Below are 20,791 nucleotides of genomic sequence, written 5' to 3'. Positions count from 1 at the left end.
TTCCGTTTGTAGGTCCTCGTGTTGAGTTATAAGGTCGTTATGGGCAGGGTCGGTGCAAGGGTGTTCGGCGCCCTCCTGCAAACTATAAATTTGCACCCTCTCTCCCATACTTAATAAATGGACAATGCAGTATGAAGTCGCACGCTGCAAAAAACAGGTGGGGCGTGGTCACACAATAGTACCAATTCAAATTACTCCATACAGTAGCACAATCTTGTTCACATTTACACCGCGCATAGCGCACAGAGGGAACTCGATTCACCGCTGTCGGTACTCCGACTGTCATTTTACACATTACGGCAGGCAAGAGTCCCCACTTTACACATTACGGCAGGCAAGAGTCCCTACTTTACAAATTACGGCAGGCAAGAGTCCACATTTTACACATTACGGCAGACAGGTGTCCCCATTTTACACATTACGGCAGGGAAGAGTCCACATTTTACACATTACGGCAGACAGGTGTCCCCATTTTACCCATTACGGCAGTCAGGTGTTCCCATTTTACACATTACGGCAGGCAAGAGTCCCCAATTTACACATTACAGCAGGCAAGAGTCCCCATTTTACACATTACGGCAGGCAGGTGTCCCCATTTTACACATTACGGCAGGCAAGAGTCCCCATTTTACACATTACGGCAGACAGGTGTCCCCATTTTACACATTACGGTAGACAGGTGTCCCCATTTTACACATTACGGCAGACAGGTGTCCCCATTTTACACAATACGGTAGACAGGTGTCCCCATTTTACACAGTATGGCAGGCAAGAGTCCCCATTTTACACATTACGGTAGGCAGGTGTCCCCATTTTATACATTACGGCAGACAGGTGTCCCCATTTTATACATTACGGCAGACAGGTGTCCCCATTTTACACATTACGATAGGCAAGAGTCCCCATTGTACACATAATAGCAGGCTGAGACCCCTTCAACAAGGAGAGACAGAGTGAAAAAAATAAAGACACATAGATAGATAGATAGATAGATAGATAGATAGATAATAGACAGAAAGACAGACAGACAGACACATAGATAGACAGACAGACACATAGATGATAGATCACACATACAAAATACTCACTTAGTTCCTCTGATAGACACAACCTCCCGAGCAGTCTCTCTATTGTTCCTCAGTCCTGGTAGGTGATGAGATGACTCTATGGATATAGGGGCATCTAGTGGCTCCTGGCAGCACTGCAGTTAGCAGTAACTGCAGCTCTCTGCTCCCGGCCCATCCTTTATTTGTCAGTCCCGCCCACACACCTCCCACTGCTAGCCCACTGTGCTGGCACAGGACGGGAGGAGATTACATCAGCGGCCTGGCTGGAGTGGGGACTTGAAGAGCCGGTATGCATTTACAGTGATAGGCGCAGCCGGCAGCAACAGCGCACATCAAAGGGATGCAGAGCAGTGAGAGCGCCTCTCCAGGCATGCGCCTCCCTGCACTGCATCCCTTTGCTGAGCGGGTTCCGCCGGATCTGGTTATGGGATCGGACTATTTCTTCAAATTTATTTTCGAGATGATCAGTTCGGTGGCCGATATCATCGACAGCCTGCTGGCAGGATTGTAAAGCAGATTTGAATTCCATAGAAATGTCCGTTTTAAACGAGGCAAGTAGTTGTTTCATGGAACCGATGGTCAGTGGAACATCGTCATCTAGGTCAATTGCCGAAACAGGTGGTGATGTTGTGGGTTGGAATGGTGCTGTCAACGCTGAAAGCTGTTTGTGATTTTTTTCTCAGGAAGTAGAAGGTTTAAGGCCCTGTGTGGGAGACTGGTTTGTAAAAAAGCTCACTGCGGGAACTCCAGAGTGTTCCTTCAGATGTATGGGGGGTATGATGACTTGAAGTAAGCAACCATTAAAAAAAAAAAGGGAAAAGGTGGACTGGGCGTAGTTAGGACCAAAATCGGAACAGATTCTTGCTGGAAAATCCTTAGTTCATTTGCAATCGAGTAGAGAATGATAGGGTAGGATAGATGTATTCAAAGTGTGGGTGAAGCCTGGGTGAAGATGTGTTCCGGAGGCTGGCTTAAACAGTTATGACACGGACGTATGTAGTAGACAGAAATTATGGGCTTAATTCAGGTTGAATCGCAGTGTGCGATCCAACAGGTATTTTTGAGAAAAAGATGCGGGCGCATGTCTCAATGCAGCAGGTAAAGAAACATGAGAAGTGTCAGCTTTCTGAAGAACAGTTACATGTAATAGCAACAACTGGACACAAGAGGGAGCTCCTGCGCTGCAAACACTGCTGAATAATGCAATCCAAGTGGGAAAGTAAGGCAGTTTAAAGTGGGCTGAGGAGATGATTACTAAAACCTCCACTTCTTCCACACCTCACAGACCCCACTTGAGTATATGGCAGCAGCAGAGCACACAATGGGTGATAGCAAGATGCTATGAGCCCTCTGTCACACTCACCCACTTCCAATGATTTCCTGCGCTCACTGACCTTGGGGCCCCTTGTTGCTGGCAGGTGGGTAAGAGGCGCTGGTCACGGACCTGCCGGTGACCAGACACCTCGAGTGACCACCCCTCTAGCCGGCATCGCGACCTCCATAGGGGTCGGGTAGGAGCCTTAATAAAAATGGCCGCTGGGAGCTAAAGTCACGCTCCGAGGAGGGGAGAGAGCCGCACAGACCAGTTCGCCCAGTGCAGGCAGCGGTGAGCAGTATTCTTGGGCAGCAGCGGCCACAGGATCACCGCCGTGGGTAGAGAGGGAGAGGATAGGGTAAAAATATTTTCTGCGCTAATTGTATCTAATAGCCACTCAATTATAAAAACATCAGTAGGTTAAAAAGAGATTAAGCACTAACATTACATAGCACCTGAAAAAGATATCGCTTAGTACACAGAGACTGTATATACCTGGCTGCCACAATCGCTCAAGAAGGAGCTGTAAACTAAATTGCTTTTAAACTACTAATCGATTTCTTTTTCAGGTGCCATGTAATGTTAGCGCTTAATCTCTTTTTAAAGACAGGCCTTTTTATTTGTGTAATAAAATTGGATTATAAATATATCTGCAGTATAATAACAGAATTCTAAATTGTTTTATTTTAAAAAAAAAATGAAAATCTGCCATTTCCAGTAATCAAACCCGGGTGGTCACGCAACCGCTAGACCAAAGTAGGCACATTGTCAGTTCTTGCACACCAGTAGGGATACGGTGATGTCACTGTTTACAAGGATTTTACATTTGGGACAAAACACGCAGTCAGCTCAATGCAAAAAAGTCCTTTTTCTGCCCAGACACAAAGTGATGATTTCAGGCAGTGCCTGTGGAGCCCACAGTTTATTTGTATGGGACACTATCACTGCATCTCTGCCACTGCATACAGTATCACTGTCAAAATTGCGGGGATCATGTGCGCCCTGTATTACTGTGCAGTACATAAAGAACTTTACACTATAAAGCTTTAAAGTACTTAGAGTATAAGTGACTGGCCCGCCTGTCAGGGTTTGCTGTTGTATACACTAGTATTCTGCTGCTATTGTTTTCAGCACTGTAGTTTCCATTAGTGGATCGATCGCCACCCAGTGGTGAAGCTGTGTATTGCATACTGTGGATCCTCTTGCACCTTAGTACGCCTTACCATGGCTCACCATGCCAACCTGTGCTACATTTATGCCACGAGTAAGATGCATGTATGGCGAAACTACAGCAACGATGAGCGTGGCGACATCTGTATATTTCCTTTCAGTGATTTTCATTGAGAAACTAAATGTATCTGGTAAGCCCCTGTGTACACTTTGTTGCGTCACGGCGCGCTGTACGAGTGTCCGGAGTGATCACCACGTTTATGTACGTTTACTCTGAGCCTCACGTTAGTACATAAAGTATATACAGTGTAAATGCAGACTGATCCGTGCTGCTTGTTACAATCTGTAGATCTCACTATATGATTGCAGAACCGTATATGATAAATACCAGGTCTGCAACTGTAATAATGTACTGTATGTTATACGCTATATTTATGGCACTGTATTGCATATATATAATATATTTAGCTAAAGTAATGTGTATTGTATTTATCTGTAATAAAATTAATAAAAAGTAATGTTTAAAAAAAGTAAGTTTGTCAAATGATTATTGTCCTCCCCCTACTACATCCGAGCCCGACCGCTAGCGTCCTGATGGGGGTGAAGGTTGAGACGCAGGTTGCACATATAACTACCAGTTACTGCGCACATTGGGCCTAATTCAGACCTGATCGCTCCTCTGCGAATTTGCAGAAGTTTACGATCGGATAGTCTGTTTACGACGTATGAAAAGCATTGCAACGCCGGTCAGCTGCAAATCCGTTCACAACTCAGTCACCATGGAATGATTTTCCAGTCTGCGCGCAGCCCAGAACTTTCTCCTACAGACCGATGAGAATAGGCGGATCGGGGTCGGAGCTGACGTCATACACCCGTCCTGAAAACGCTTGGGTACGACTGCACTTTTCCTGACACTCCCAGAAAATGGACAGTCACCACCCACAAACATCCTCTTCCTGTCACGCTCTGATTTCTTTTGTAGTTTGGCCTCGTGCCTGCGCATTACGATCTGTACGCATGCGCAGTTGATCAATAAACGTCCGCCCTGTGAATTCGCATGACAGCAATCATGTCTGAATTAGGCGAATTATGTGCAGCAATTCACGCGTTCCCGTATGTATTAATTCAGGGAATAATCAGAATGATGCAGACGCTATGCACCCCAGTCATTATCGCCGCTGCCGCTATACTATATATACCTAGATAGGGCGCCAGTAGTCCATCACACCACCATCATCAATCACACCATCATCATCATTATCATCATCATCAATCACATCATCATCATCATCAATCACATTATCATCATCATTATCATCATCATCAATCACATCATCATCTACAGCAATCACACCATCATCATCAATCACACCATCATCATCATCTACAGCAATCACACCATCATCAGCAGCATCATCATCATCATCATCTACAGCAAACACACCACCACCATCATCATCTGCAGCATCAATCACACCATCATCATATACAGCAATCACACCATCATCATCACCACACCATAATCATCACCATCATCATCTACAGCAATCACACCACCATCATCAATCACACCATCATCATCATTATCATCATCATCATTCACATCATCATCATCATCATCATCAATCACACCATCATCATCTACAGCAAACACACCACCATCAACATCATCATCTGCAGCATCAATCACACCACCATCATTATCATCTACAGCAATCACACCATCATCATCAGCATCATCATCATCTACAGCAAACACATAATCATCATCATCATCTGCAGCATCAATCACACCAACATCATATACAGCAATCACACCATCATCATCAATCACACCATCATCATCATCATCTACAGCAATCACACCATCATCATCATCATCATCATCATCATCATCTACAGCAATCACACCATCATCATCAGCATCATCATCATCATCATCATCTACAGCAAATACACCACCACCATCATCATCTGCAGCATCAATCACACCACCATCATTATCATCTACAGCAATCACACCATCATCATCAGCATCATCATCATCTACAGCAAACACATCATCATCATCATCTGCAGCATCAATCACACCAACATCATATACAGCAATCACACCATCATCATCAATCACACCATCATCATCATCTACAGCAATCACACCATCATCATCAATCACACCATCATCATCATCATCATCATCATCATCATCTACAGCAATCACACCATCATCATCATCTGCAGCATCAATCACACGAACATCATATAAAGCAATCACACCATCATCATCAATCACACCATCATCATCATCTACAGCAATCACACCATCATCATCAATCACACCATCATCATCATCTACATCAATCACACCATCATCATCATCAGCATCATCATCATCATCATCTACAGCAAACACACTATTACCATCATCATCATCATCATCATCATCTGCAGCATCAATCACACCATCATCATATACAGCAATCACACCATCATCATCACACCATAATAATAATCATCATCATCATCTACAGCAATCACACCATCATCAATAACACCATCATCAGCATAATCATCTACAGCAATCAAACCATCATCAGCATCATCAATCACACCATCATCAATCACACCATCATCATCAGCATCATCATCTACAGCAAACACACCATCATCATCATCATCTGCAGCATCAATCACACCATCATCATATACAGCAATCACATCATCATCATCATCATCATCAATCACACCATCATCTACAGCAATCACACCATCATCATCATCATCATCATCAATCACACCATCATCATCATCATCATCATCATCATCATCATCAATCACATCATCATCATCATCATCATCATCATCATCAGGAGCAGCAGCAATGACACCATCATCATCATCATCAGCAGCAGCAGCAGCAGCAATGACACCATCATCAGCAGCAGCAGCACCAGCAGCAGCAGCAATCACACCATCATCATCATCTACAGCAATCACACCATCATCAGCATCATCATCATCATCATCATCATCATCATCTACAGCAAACACACCACCACCATCATCATCTGCAGCATCAATCACACCATCATCATATACAGCAATCACACCATCATCATCACACCATAATCATCACCATCATCATCTACAGCAATCACACCACCATCATCAATCACACCATCATCATCATTATCATCATCATCATCATCAATCACATCATCATCATCATCATCATCATCAATCACACCATCATCATCTACAGCAAACACACCACCATCAACATCATCATCTGCAGCATCAATCACACCACCATCATTATCATCTACAGCAATCACACCATCATCATCATCTACAGCAAACACATAATCATCATCTGCAGCATCAATCACACCAACATCATATACAGCAATCACACCATCATCATCAATCACACCATCATCATCATCTACAGCAATCACACCACCATCATCATCATCATCATCATCATCTACAGCAATCACACCATCATCATCAGCAGCATCATCATCATCTACAGCAAATACACCACCACCATCATCATCTGCAGCATCAATCACACCACCATCATTATCATCTACAGCAATCACACACACCATCATCATCAGCATCATCATCATCATCTACGGCAAACACATCATCATCATCATCTGCAGCATCAATCACACCAACATCATATACAGCAATCACACCATCATCATCAATCACACCATCATCATCATCTACAGCAATCACACCATCATCATCAATCACACCATCATCATCATCATCATCATCATCATCATCATCTACAGCAATCACACCATCATCATCATCATCTGCAGCATCAATCACACCAACATCATATACAGCAATCACACCATCATCATCAATCACACCATCATCATCATCTACAGCAATCACACCATCATCATCAATCACACCATCATCATCATCATCATCATCATCATCTACAGCAATCACACCATCATCAGCATCATCATCATCATCATCATCATCATCTACAGCAAACACACTACCACCACCATCATCATCATCTGCAGCATCAATCACACCATCATCATATACAGCAATCACACCATCATCATCACACCATAATAATAATAATCATCATCATCATCTACAGCAATCACACCATCATCAGCATCATCAATCACACCATCATCAGCATAATCATCTACAGCAATCAAACCATCATCAGCATCATCAATCACACCATCATCAATCACACCATCATCATCAGCATCATCATCTACAGCAAACACACCATCATCATCATCATCATCATCATCATCATCATCTGCAGCATCAATCACACCATCATCATATACAGCAATCACATCATCATCATCAATCACACCATCATCTACAGCAATCACACCATCATCATTATCATCATCATCATCATCATCAATCACACCATCATCATCATCATCATCATCATCATCAATCACATCATCATCATCATCAGGAGCAGCAGCAATGACACCATCATCATCATCAGCAGCAGCAATGACACCATCATCAGCAGCAGCACCAGCAGCAATCACACCATCATCATCATCTACAGCAATCACACCATCATCAGCATCATCATCATCATCATCATCATCATCATCATCATCATCTACAGCAAACACACCACCACCATCATCATCTGCAGCATCAATCACACCATCATCATATACAGCAATCACACCATCATCATCACACCATAATCATCACCATCATCATCTACAGCAATCACACCACCATCATCAATCACACCATCATCATCATCATCATCATCATCATCATCATCATCATCAATCACATCATCATCATCATCAATCACACCATCATCATCCACAGCAAACACACCACCATCAACATCATCATCTGCAGCATCAATCACACCACCATCATTATCATCTACAGCAATCACACCATCATCATCAGCATCATCAGCATCTACAGCAAACACATAATCATCATCATCATCTGCAGCATCAATCACACCAACATCATATACAGCAATCACACCATCATCATCAATCACACCATCATCATCATCATCTACAGCAATCACACCATCATCATCATCATCATCATCTACAGCAATCACACCATCATCATCAGCATCATCATCATCATCATCATCATCTACAGCAAATACACCACCACCATCATCATCTGCAGCATCAATCACACCACCATCATTATCATCTACAGCAATCACACCATCATCATCAGCATCATCATCATCATCATCATCATCATCATCTACAGCAAACACATCATCATCATCATCATCTGCAGCATCAACCACACCAACATCATATACAGCAATCACACCATCATCATCAATCACACCATCATCATCATCTACAGCAATCACACCATCATCATCAATCACACCATCATCATCATCATCTACAGCAAACACACTACCACCATCATCATCTGCAGCATCAATCACACCATCATCATATACAGCAATCACACCATCATCATCACACCATAATAATAATAATCATCATCATCTACAGCAATCACACCATCATCATCAATCACACCATCATCATCATCATCATCATCATCTACAGCAAACACACTACCACCATCATCATCTGCAGCATCAATCACACCACCATCATATACAGCAATCACACCATCATCATCATCTACAGCAATCACACCATCATCATCATCTACAGCAAACACATAATCATCATCATCATCTGCAGCAGCAATCACACCAACATCATATACAGCAATCACATCATCATCATCATCATCATCATCATCAATCACACCATCATCTACAGCAATCACACCATCATCATCATCATCATCAATCACACCATCATCATCATCATCAATCACATCATCATCATCATCAGGAGCAGCAGCAATGACACCATCATCATCAGCAGCAGCAGCAGCAATCACACCATCATCATCATCTACAGCAATCACACCATCATCAGCAGCATCATCATCATCATCTACAGCAAACACACCATCACCACCATCATCATCTGCAGCATCAATCACACCATCATCATATACAGCAATCACACCATCATCATCACACCATAATAATAATAATCATCATCATCTACAGCAATCACACCATCATCAGCATCATCAATCACACCATCATCAGCATAATCATCTACAGCAATCAAACCATCATCATCATCAGCATCATCAATCACACCATCATCAATCACACCATCATCATCAGCATCATCATCTACAGCAAACACACCATCATCATCATCATCATCATCATCTGCAGCATCAATCACACCATCATCATATACAGCAATCACATCATCATCATCAATCACATCATCATCTACAGCAATCACACCATCATCATCATCATCATCATCATCATCATCATCAATCACACCATCATCATCATCATCATCATCAATCACATCATCATCATCATCATCATCATCATCATCATCATCAGGAGCAGCAGCAATGACACCATCATCAGCAGCAGCAATGACACCATCAGCAGCAGCACCAGCAGCAGCAGCAATCACACCATCATCAACATCTACAGCAATCACACCATCATCAGCATCATCATCATCATCATCATCATCTACAGCAAACACACCACCACCATCATCATCTGCAGCATCAATCACACCATCATCATATACAGCAATCACACCATAATCATCACCATCATCATCTACAGCAATCACACCACCATCTTCAATCACACCATCATTATCATCATCATCATCATCATCATCATCATCATCAATCACATCATCATCATCATCAATCACACCATCATCATCTACAGCAAACACACCACCATCAACATCATCATCTGCAGCATCAATCACACCACCATCATTATCATCTACAGCAATCACACCATCATCATCAGCATCATCATCATCATCATCATCTACAGCAAACACATAATCATCATCATCATCATCTGCAGCATCAATCACACCAACATCATATACAGCAATCACACCATCATCATCATCAATCACACCATCATCATCATCTACAGCAATCACACCATCATCATCATCATCATCATCATCATCATCATCATCATCATCATCTACAGCAATCACACCATCAACATCAGCAGCATCAGCATCATCTACAACAAATACACCACCACCATCATCATCTGCAGCATCAATCACACCACCATCATTATCATCTACAGCAATCACACCATCATCATCAGCATCATCATCATCATCTACAGCAAACACATCATCATCATCATCTGCAGCATCAATCACACCAACATCATAAACAGCAATCACACCATCATCATCAATCACACCATCATCATCATCTACAGCAATCACACCATCATCATCAATCACACCATCATCATCATCATCATCATCATCATCATCATCTACAGCAATCAAACCATCATCAGCATCATCAATCACACCATCATCAATCACACCATCATCATCAGCATCATCATCTACAGCAAACACACCATCATCATCATCATCATCTGCAGCATCAATCACACCATCATATACAGCAATCACATCATCATCATCAATCACACCATCATCTACAGCAATCACACCATCATCATCATCATCATCATCAATCACACCATCATCATCATCATCATCATCATCATCAATCACATCATCATCATCATCATCATCATCAGGAGCAGCAGCAATGACACCATCATCATCATCAGCAGCAGCAGCAATGACACCATCATCATCAGCAGCAGCAGCAATTACACCATCATCATCATCTACAGCAATCACACCATCATCATCATCATTATCATCTACAGCAAAAACACCATCACCACCATCATCATCTGCAGCATCAATCACACCATCATCATATACAGCAATCACACCATCATCATCACACCATAATCATCACCATCATCATCTACAGCAATCACACCACCATCATCAATCACACCATCATCATCATTATCATCATCATCATCATCATCATCATCATCAATCACATCATCATCATCATCATCATCAATCACACCATCATCATCTACAGCAAACACACCACCATCAACATCATCATCTGCAGCATCAATCACACCACCATCATTATCATCTACAGCAATCACACCATCATCATCATCTACAGCAAACACATCATCATCATCTGCAGCATCAATCACACCAACATCATATACAGCAATCACATCATCATCATCAATCACACCATCATCATCATCTACAGCAATCACACCACCATCATCATCATCATCATCATCTACAGCAATCACACCATCATCATCAGCAGCATCATCATCATCTACAGCAAATACACCACCACCATCATCATCTGCAGCATCAATCACACCACCATCATATACAGCAATCACACCATCATCATCACACCATAATAATAATCATCATCATCATCTACAGCAATCACACCATCATCATCATCTACAGCAATCACACCATCATCATCATCTACAGCAAACACATAATCATCATCATCATCTGCAGCAGCAATCACACCAACATCATATACAGCAATCACATCATCATCATCAATCACACCATCATCTACAGCAATCACACCATCATCATCATCATCAATCACACCATCATCATCATCATCAATCACATCATCATCATCATCAGGAGCAGCAGCAATGACACCATCATCATCAGCAGCAGCACCAGCAGCAGCAGCAATCACACCATCATCATCATCTACAGCAATCACACCATCATCATCATCTACAGCAATCACACCATCATCAGCAGCATCATCATCATCATCATCTACAGCAAACACACCATCACCACCATCATCATCTGCAGCATCAATCACACCATCATCATATACAGCAATCACACCATAATCATCACACCATAATAATAATCATCATCATCATCTACAGCAATCACACCATCATCAATCACACCATCATCAGCATAATCGTCTACAGCAATCAAACCATCATCAGCATCATCAATCACACCATCATCAATCACACCATCATCAATCACACCATCATCATCAGCATCATCATCTACAGCAAACACACCATCATCATCATCATCTGCAGCATCAATCACACCATCATCATATACAGCAATCACATCATCATCATCATCATCAATCACACCATCATCTACAGCAATCACACCATCATCATCATCATCATCATCATCAATCACACCATCATCATCATCAATCACATCATCATCATCATCATCATCAGGAGCAGCAGCAATCACACCATCATCATCATCAGCAGCAGCAGCAGCAGAAATCATATCATCACCTTCACAATCATCATCATCATCATCATCATCATCATCATCAATCAAACCATCATCATCAATCACACCATCATCATCATCATCATCATCATCATCAGCAGCAGCATCTTTATCTTAGCATCAGCATGATATAATTAGGAAATAAATCAGAGAAATAATCAGCAGGAACCCTTTAAATCCCAGTCACTATTTATTTATTATTAATTGGTGTTAGTATAATATAGTGTGTCCTAAAAACACAGGAGCTGAGGAAGACTCTTCTTGGCCACCTGAGTGACATCACATGCCTGGTGTCTGTAGAGTGCTTGCTCTTTGGGCAAGGCATAGAGGTCCCTAGGGTGACAGGGAGCGCGGTGTAGCGCAGAGCTGGGAGAAATGATGGTTTGACTTGTTCTGTTGCAGCTGCTTACAGTCCTGGTGCGGGATTCCAGGGGGCTGGGAGAAGGTGAAATTCTGGAGCAGCGCAGAGAAGAGCAGGAAGAGCTTCATACGAGCCAGGCTCTCTCCAGCACAGATACGTTTCCCTAACAGAGAGAGAGGAGAGGTTATACAGAAATACATCTAGAATATAACATATATTACAGCAGGATGCGGTTTGTAACCAACGCCAGAATCCTGACACCACTCAAGACGCTGACACCAGATCACCAGCAGCCGACACCCTGAAGGTGAGTACCGGGGTATGGGTTCTGGCCCAGGCTGTGAGTGTGTTAGGGTTCGGCACTAGGGGGTGAGCCCTAGCCACCATCCCCGCGAGGGTTAGCCATAGCTGATACCCCCGGAAGGTTGGCCCTAGCCAGCACCCCACAAGGGCTAAGGTTAGGGTAAGGGACAGGGGGGTAGACATAATTACCCCCTCTGATGCCAAAATCTTCAAAGTCAGGATGCCGCGGCGGCTCATATGACCACCGGTATATAATACGTATTCCATTACAGGACCTGTACCTCATGGGACACACAGAGCTACCTCCCCCAATTCCTACAGTTATATAATGTTACTAATACTATGTATAATGGCACCAGAATACGTTACATCGGTCTCACCTGCTGAAAACGCCATAAATGCTGGTCTTGTGCGGAACTGCCCTTTGTCATCAAGAAAGTGCCCCGGGTTGAACTCATTGGGGGTCTCCCACTGGGTGGGGTCAGAGAGCACTGATGTAAGGAACGGGGTCACTATTGTTCCCTACATAGAAAGGGAGAGAGTCAGTGACTAAAAAACGCATTGAATATAAATATAATTTAGAAGTAAATCATTGGGGTAAAGTGGGTTAAACGATTTATTGCGCTCAATCGAAAATATATTTTATTTATCAGGAAATGGAGATTTTCAAACATAATGTGTAACAGCTGCCCCTCAATGTGTCCGAGCATATGCTGCAGATACATTTATTACCTGTTACTTATAAGGCGCCAGCATATTCTGTCATGCTTTACACGTGGGAACAAACAGTAGTAAAACAGTACACAGTAACTACAGACATTCAGACCTGATCGCACGCTGCCATTTTTTGCTGCGCTGCGATCAGGTCAGAACTGCACATGCGTTTGCTTCGCAATGCGCAGGCAGATCACACGGGTACAAAGCGGATCGTTGCTGTGCGATGGGTTTTACGAAGAATCCATTCGCACAGCGTATCGCAAGGAGAGTGACAGGAAGAGGGCGTTTGTGGGTGGCAACTGACCGTTTTCTGGGAGTGGTTGGGGAAACGCAGGCGTGTCCAGGCGTTTGCAGGGCGGGTGTCTGACGTCAATTCCAGGACCGGACAGGTTGAAGTGATCGCAGCGGCTGAGTAAGTCCTGGGCTACTCAGAAACTGCACAAAGTTTTTTGTACTGCTCGGCTGCACATGCGATCGCACACTTGCACAGTTAAAATACACTCCCAGGTGGGCAGCGACTATGCGTACGCTGGACAGCTAGCGAGCGATCTGGTCTGAATTGCACCCTTAGAGGTAAGTGGGCCCTGCTCGGAAGCGTACAATCTACAGATATCATACAGATGAGGAGAGATACAATGTTTCCTGTCATTATTAGTTTTATCGGTGATATAATATATTCGGGCATGTGCTGCTGATATACCATTTTGGTTTTGAATCTGGATTGGTTTTTCCTTAAACACCCTTTGCGGGTTTTGATTTTGGATCTATATTTTTTTGGAAAAAATCATAAATTTTTTTGATCCTACTGTATTATTAACCTCAATATTATTAATTTCCACTCATTTCCAGTCTATTCCGAACACCTCACACCTCACACTGTTGTTATCCCGTTTAGACCAAAAGGTTGCACCGAGGTTTGCTGGACGGAGCAGCAGCAGCCCTTGGATGTATATAGAAGTAGAAAATAAAAAAAAGATGTATTTAAAAAAAAGACGCATTAAGCAAGGCTCAAGATTTCAGTTCACAAAAAAATGATTAAGGCAAAGAAGAAAAGACAATATTTTAGATTCATTGAATTAAATTGAATTTATTTGAATTTCAATTTTCAATTTTTTATTAATTTAATTTATTTAGGATAAAAATTTTCATTTCCTAAAATATATTTTACGATATGCAGAAAATTTACTATATGAGAGTGGAGAATTTATTTATGTTCATTTAATTTAAATTTAGCTAATTTATAATGATTATAAATAATATAAATTTTAATTAATTACACTGTGGTGATAAGAAGAGTTATGAAAATAGCACAATAAATTATAATAAAAAAATGAGCTACAGACACAGCACCCTGAGATGGACGGAGCACGTCTGGATGTATTCTGGGAGGATACAGCACAAAATATACAAAAAAAAAAATATATATATTTTGAGTGGACTGAAAGAACACCCCTAGATGGACAGAGAATCTGCAGTCCCTAGGATGTATACTGTGATGACACAGCACAAAATATTATTTTAAATCAAAATATACTATTTTTTTTATATCACACACTGCGGTTACAGAGTCGCAAAAATGAGTCAGAAATATGTAGAAGGATTTTTTATATTACACATAGGTGGCTGCAGTGTCGCACAAATGAATCAAAAATATATATACTATAATAATTACACACTGTGGTTGACCTTCACCAACAGCGTCGCACAATGCGTGTAATGAGTAGGAAATAATATACTGTATTCTGACCGGCAGTGTCACAGTACTTATGCAAATAAAATAATTTTTTTATAGTACACTGGGGTACAGCACAAAGAAAAAAGAGATTTTTTAAAATAATTATAATCTTAGGCTTTTTGTTTTTAGCTCTATTATATTGATTTGACACTAGGGTGGAGCCCCTGGATGGATGGACGGACAGAGCACCCCTTAATGGACAGAGCTACTCATTGATGGACAAACGAAGCAGCAGCCTTTGGATGTATACTGGGGTACAGATCAAAATAGAATTAAATATATATATATATTTTTTATTTTTTAACACTGGGGCAGAACCCCTGGATGGACGGACAGAACATCCCCTTGACAGACAGAGCAGCTCCTGGAGGACACAACAGACCCTAAATGTGAGCCCATTGCAGCAGACAGCACGGACACGTCCGTGCTGTACAACATCCAAAGCCGGAGTGAAGATGGTGCCGATCACCGGGACTTATATAGAATCCAAAACCCACGAGAATCTGACAGCGGGATGATGATGTTTTGCCTCATTTTGGGATCCGAGGAAGGCGGGAAGTCCAGAGCCGGGCTCGGATCCCAGCTCGGATCGCAAAGTTTTTCGGGGGAGAGGGGTTCGGTTCCTCGGGAACCAAACCTGCTCATCGCTAGTTTTAATCAGCCATCATAGGTGTCCCGGATTGATGGGATATTATGGCAAGCCGAATCATAGAGAACCCACAGGAATACAATGTATGTGATTACATGTTTCTTACTTTTTGTTAGAACCAGCGGCAGCTTCTACTTACTATTAAGTAGTGGGGCTGCTGGTACCACCAGTCCGGTGAGGATATGAGACATGGAGCCCCTGGTCCTGGCACTTGCGCAATGGGCCTGGCATGTGCTGGGACCATTGCATGTGCAGACACTGCAGTGCCACTGCATCAGCTGCAGCCCATATAAGCCAGATTGGGTTGCATGAATGGCGGGAATTGGCTTCCTACAGGAAGCCAGCTCTTTGCATATTGCAGCCCGGTCTGGCGTTCCCATGGGAAACAATGGCTTCTCTGACACTGAGCTGGGCGGCTGATTTTACCTGGGGGGTTGCAGTCCTGCGGCCCATAGGTAACATCCACCACTGGTTACAAGAGTCGATATAGGTGAATCTAATAATATTTTCTGTGCTGAATTCAAGCATCATTTTAGAATGTCTCTATCATGGAAGGATTTTGAGTGACACCCAATTGCAGTTTACAACATTACATTTACTAACAGTACATACATAGTAAACGATTAACTCACTTAAAATGTAGAAGTAAAGAATTTTCTGCTGTGTTTTGCCTCAGGAGCACCCCAAAAAGGGGTCCATCAATAGTCAGAAAGCATATTTGGTCACCATGTTCATCACTGACTGCTCCAAGATTTGCTGGGATGAGCCCAAGAAATGGATTTTTAAAGACAGGTTACATCTCATGGTCTTGTAAGATTTTAAAGTATTGTCCACTATTTCTTGGTAGTTGTCTGACTTATGTTTCCCTAAGAAGTTCTGGCAAAAACTCTTCAAACACTCCCATACAACTTTTTTCAGTGTGATTCTACTGACCTTTGAAGCTCTCATCTTGAATAAGTTCTCTTATTTGAGTCCAACAAAGATCACCTATTTGATCTATAAATCTTGAATTTACCATACCCTCACACATGACCTTTTACAAATCTCTCTGCTCCTGGTACTCCTGCTTCATTTACCATTGCTAGCTTGGCCAAGAAGTGCTGACAACTTTTTTGTTCTGGCTGCACACTGCTCAGACACAATTATGTCTTGGGAACTAGAGAGGTTAAAATAAAAAACCTTGGACACTACACAGTACCTTGGATTGAGAAGCACAAATTAGTAATATGCCCAAACCAAAGCATCTGTGCATCACCAACCCATGATCTTCCTCAAGTGAGATGAATCTTCCAAGTCCATATTGGAAACAGTCCAAAATTCTAATGGAATGAAGTGTGAAATATTGACTTATCCAACGCCTGAAGCACTGGGGGACACTTATGCCGGTGATGTAGCCAGGGCATTCAATGCTCTCTACACAGAGATAAAAATAAATGGGGCTTCTCTGGTCTATGACGAGTCCACTTCTGTTTCTGCCATGAAACCACAGGCTCCTGGCCAACCAACTAAGGCAATAAAGTTTACCTAGAACCCCTATCGAGAGCAATTTGGGGAAAGGACCCCCATAGAACTCACAGGAAACTATAGACCAGCTGCATAAGATGTTGAAAGAGGAAAGCCATGTTTCTGGCCCAGGTTGGCTCTGCTCGATTAGAAGCCAAACATCATCCTGGAGCCCCTACTGGCAGTCTGTGCTTCACATCAGGTGGATTAGATAATCCATCTCTAGCTCTTGCTCTTCTAATAGGAAAGAAAACCAGACAATAGGCATATAACAATAACTGAACACAATAGGAACATGACTACTGTGCATACATGCTGGGCACTAAGGCCCAGGGAGATCTGTCCGCCAATCTGATGTGCTACTGCTCATGTGCTGCAGCCATCTTGTAGATCCTTACTTAGTACTGTATGTGAAGTTACATGGTGGAGACACAAGTCCTCCACTTAGCTCCAGAGAGATATATCAAGCTGTTCCAACAACCCTTCTATACTACCTGCAAGCACAGACTGGTGAGCTGTATAGAACCCCACTGCACTGAAGCTTCAATCTATGAGAACCAGTGTGTATACAACAGTAAGTACGGCTGTACCTGTAATACTTCAGTGAACCAACACCACCAGTAAAGTAACTGGGCTGTTCATAGCTTGAGGCATCCTCTTGTGTATGTCTGTATTACTCTGCAGATTACAAAACCTGACACACATGATTTCCAAGCCAGAAAGCCTAGTAAACAGAAAGGAACTAACCACTCAGAAAAAAACACCATAAACTGATTCTTCACAGCAGACAAGCTCCAGAGAAGAAGTGCCAGCGGTGTAAAATGTTTGTAGCTCCTGGAAGGCTTCTTCATGAACTGTGAGAAACCACCAAGGAAGAGGTGCATAAGAAACCATCTATAGGGATGGCCCCCTTAGCCAATCTTAATGGGGTCTAACTGTGCCCAGTAAGCACCACCAAGCCTTCCAGCAGGCTGTCGTGGGGTCTGTACTCATAATGAATTCAGACCAATGGCCTTGTAGCCCACCATGGAAGAATTAATCAATGACCTCTTTCAGGATGTGAGTGAGATGTTGATTATCTTGGAGATATGTACTTTGACATGTGTGGCAGATACTGTAGAGCAGATAGTCACTGGTTTCCCCAACAGATCCTGCCCCCAGGATCCCCTAGAAGTAGAAGTTGGGTGTCCATTTATGGAGGCACTGCTATTTCCATCCCTGCTTCCATTAAACTCATTACAGAGTCATGCTGGTCACTTACTGTTATTATAGAATGCACCTGCCCTCTGTATACTGTATGTGAAGCCAGCTGTATGGATGCTGGGCCCCCTCTTACACCTGGCTGCCACTGAGCCCCCACAACCATGTTGGTGAGGCAGGAGCAAGCCACAGGTTATAATGCAGTTTTTCCATTGCCAGTACTGCTGATAACTTCATCCCTTTAATACCACAGGCATCTATGGGTGTGACACAATGACATATAAATCATGTACAAAGTATACCAGCTTTTCTAAATTTTCTTTAATGTGCAAAATAAAAATGCAGTGTATGTAAATGCCAGCTTTACGTGGCAAGGTGCCACCCAGCAAATGTTCCGTCAGATGGCATGCGGCCGGTGTAAGTGTGACCACACAGTAACTCCATACCTTAGGGAGAGTATACCCTCGGAACTGAGTGTCCTTGGTCACCGCGTGGTAATGAGCTGTAGGTGCTAGGTCAAAGATCCTCTGTATCTCATGCACCACGGCGTTAGTGTACGGCATCTGTGCCCGGTCCATAATCCCAGGTGGGCGCTGCGACTCTGTCACTTCATCAATCTCCTGCTGGACTTTCCCTGGAATACAGTATATAGGTAATTAGTATGTTAGTATGTTGGACATGAACACAAGAACGTAGAAATAAAACAATATGATAATAAACCTAAATGTACATGGACATGAGAACTATCAGCAAGCCACAGATGATCCCATCCCTTCTGAAGACCCTGCATATGAACCAGCCCCTTCTGAAGACCCTGCATATGAACCAGCCCCTGCTAAAGACCCCACAGATGAACCAACCCCTTCCGAAGACCCCGCAGATGAACCAGCCCCTTCCGAAGACCCCGCAGATGAACCAGCCCCTTCCTAAGACCCGGCAGATGAACCATCCCCTGCTGAAGACCCTACATATGAATCAGCCCTTTTTGAAGACCCTGCATATGAACCAGCCCCTGCTGAAGACAGATGAACCAGCCCCTTCCGAAGACCCCACAGATGAACCAGCCCCTTCCGAAGACCCCGCAGATGAACCAGCCCCTTCCTAAGACCCGGCAGATGAACCATCCCCTGCTGAAGACCCTACATATGAACCAGCCCTTTTTGAAGACCCTGCATATGAACCAGCCCCTGCTGAAGACAGATGAACCAGCCCCTTCCGAAGACCCCACAGATGAACCAGCCCCTGCTGAAGAGCCCACATATGAACCAGTCCCTTGCGGAGACCCTGCATATGAACCAACACCTTCTGAAGATGAACCAGACCCTTCTGAAGACCCTGCATATGAACCAGCCCTTGCTGAAGACCCAGCATATGAACCAGTCCCTTCCAAAGACCCTGCAGATGAACCAGTCTCTTCTGAACACCCTGCAGATGAACAAGCCCCTTCTGAAGACCCCACATGA

The 20,791-nt window shown here is 43.0% G+C and overlaps 1 protein-coding gene across 7 annotated transcripts in view; it reads right to left on the bottom strand.

Annotated features, from left to right (window-relative positions):
• Nucleotides 1-13,065: 13,065 nt before the first annotated feature.
• LOC134927086 (cytochrome P450 2F2-like) overlaps nt 13,066-20,791 on the bottom strand; it is a 322,012-nt gene continuing 314,286 nt past the window's right edge. For all 7 annotated transcript variants that reach the window (XM_063921090.1, XM_063921085.1, XM_063921092.1 and 4 more), the window contains 3 exons: nt 19,775-19,962; nt 13,905-14,046; nt 13,066-13,384 (listed from right to left, as the gene is read on the bottom strand). In XM_063921090.1, the coding sequence (XP_063777160.1) occupies nt 13,194-13,384; nt 13,905-14,046; nt 19,775-19,962 (521 nt within the window). In that variant the 3' untranslated portion in view covers nt 13,066-13,193. The remainder of the gene's footprint in view (nt 13,385-13,904; nt 14,047-19,774; nt 19,963-20,791) is intronic.

Source organism: Pseudophryne corroboree, chromosome 5 (assembly GCF_028390025.1).
Source record: "Pseudophryne corroboree isolate aPseCor3 chromosome 5, aPseCor3.hap2, whole genome shotgun sequence".
NCBI classification, from domain to species: Eukaryota; Metazoa; Chordata; class Amphibia; order Anura; family Myobatrachidae; genus Pseudophryne; species Pseudophryne corroboree.
This window is presented reverse-complemented; position numbering and strand designations above follow the sequence as displayed.